Source organism: Phalaenopsis equestris, unplaced genomic scaffold (genome assembly GCF_001263595.1).
Source record: "Phalaenopsis equestris unplaced genomic scaffold, ASM126359v1 Scaffold000692, whole genome shotgun sequence".
NCBI lineage: Eukaryota > Viridiplantae > Streptophyta > Magnoliopsida > Asparagales > Orchidaceae > Phalaenopsis > Phalaenopsis equestris.
In genome coordinates this window covers 175,988-177,648 of record NW_018165132.1, presented here as the reverse complement: position 1 = coordinate 177,648, position 1,661 = coordinate 175,988, and the positions used below count along the sequence as shown (strand labels likewise).

Here is a 1,661-nt window from a genome sequence, read left to right as displayed (position 1 = left end):
AACGTAAACGTGTTTTTTCTCATTTTAGAACTTAGACGACCGTCCGTTCCGTCACATAACTTTTACTTTTAAAGAAGCTTTGTTAAACGACGAAGCTCTTTCAAGCGAGACCTAAGTATGTCCACAGAACGACTTTATCATCTCGAGAAATATGTCGCCATGTGGTACCACAAATTGGCTAATTTGATCAATTTTTAACAATTTGTTATTTTTTAACATGAAAATTTATAAAAATTCTAATTTTAAAATTTGTTGGAACAAAATTACATTTCAATAAAATTTGTAATTTGCATTACAGGAGGAAGCAAGAAAGAATGTGTGGTGAGAGAGAGAGAGAGAGAGAGGGAAAGAAGCTTTTAAACAATTCCTTATTCCAATTCACATGCATTCACGTTTTCTTACTTTGCAGTTGCACTAACTTTTCACAAGAATGGAATGAACACCAAAAAAGCTAATCCTCACTCGCTCTATTTATACTTCATGACAGAAATATATCATAACATTCAGCACAGAAAAGCAAACACAGCTCCATCTTTTCACTGTAGAAGAGCAGTGGGACAATGGGTTTCTGCTACAGTATTTCATGGATTCCACTTCTTGCTCTGAGCCACATCTGCTTCTTTGTTGCCTGCGGAAGCACTAATCAGGACCCAACTGCCATAATCGTAGGAACAGTTTACTGTAACACTTGCTTCCATCAGAATTCATCAAGACACAACCAAGTCCTTTCAGGTATAATGTTCTTCAAATTTTCAGTCTGCTTCCATCATGATAATCTGCATGTATTTCTGCAATCAAATAAGGTTGTGAAAATCAAACAGAAGTATTTCAATTGTTTAAATATAATTTATATAACAGAATAATGATATATTAATATTAATTTTTATTAATTTAGTAAATAATATGTAATGGCCCCTTTAAAAGAATAATTACATATAGAGAACAAGAAACATTGCTACTTACAAATCAAGAATTTAGGTGATTTTTTAAACTATGAAATTGATGCATAATCATTGTGAATTTGATAAAAAATGAAAAATATGTGTTGTGGTTTCATCATGGCATTTAATATTTGAGGGAGAGTGCTTGATTCATAAATAACAATGTTTTGAGTGCTCTATATGTAATCGCCCCTATTTTAAAATATATTCTAAATAAATAATAAGCCATGATATTTTCTCTATTTTAAATTTAAATATCTTATTTTTAATCATACGATCAAAACTAAATGATCAAAATTGAATAATATTTGAATTGACTGCTTGTTTAAAAACCGGCCCGGTTCATCGGTTCTCTAGTTCAACCTTATTATGATCTATTCAATCCAGGTTTTATGTAGAAATGATTCTAAGCTTGGACTGAACAAGTTGAATAACCAGTTCACGATTGAACCGGTCGAACCAACCTGTCCGACCAAACTTTTAAAACCATGCCATCAAGATGAAAAACAAAAAACCTTATTTCCTCACAGGTGCTTCAGTATTGGTAGACTGCAACAACCAGATAACAAAGAGCGGCTTCCAAAATTTTGTCAAAACAGACAAAGATGGTGTTTTCAGGGTGCAGCTCCCCTCTGAAATCAGCAAACACATAAAAACAATAAAGCAATGCTCTGTAAAGCTCATAAGCAGCAACGACCCATTCTGCGCAGTGGCTGCTTC

The 1,661-nt window shown here is 33.2% G+C and overlaps 1 protein-coding gene across 1 annotated transcript in view; it reads left to right on the top strand.

Annotated features, from left to right (window-relative positions):
• Positions 1-487: 487 nt before the first annotated feature.
• LOC110030273 overlaps positions 488-1,661 on the top strand; it is a gene marked incomplete in the record, with an annotated part of 1,722 nt that continues 548 nt past the window's right edge. Inside the window, 2 exon segments of the mRNA XM_020732908.1 lie at positions 488-732; positions 1,472-1,659. Of these exon segments, the coding sequence (XP_020588567.1) occupies positions 561-732; positions 1,472-1,659 (360 nt within the window).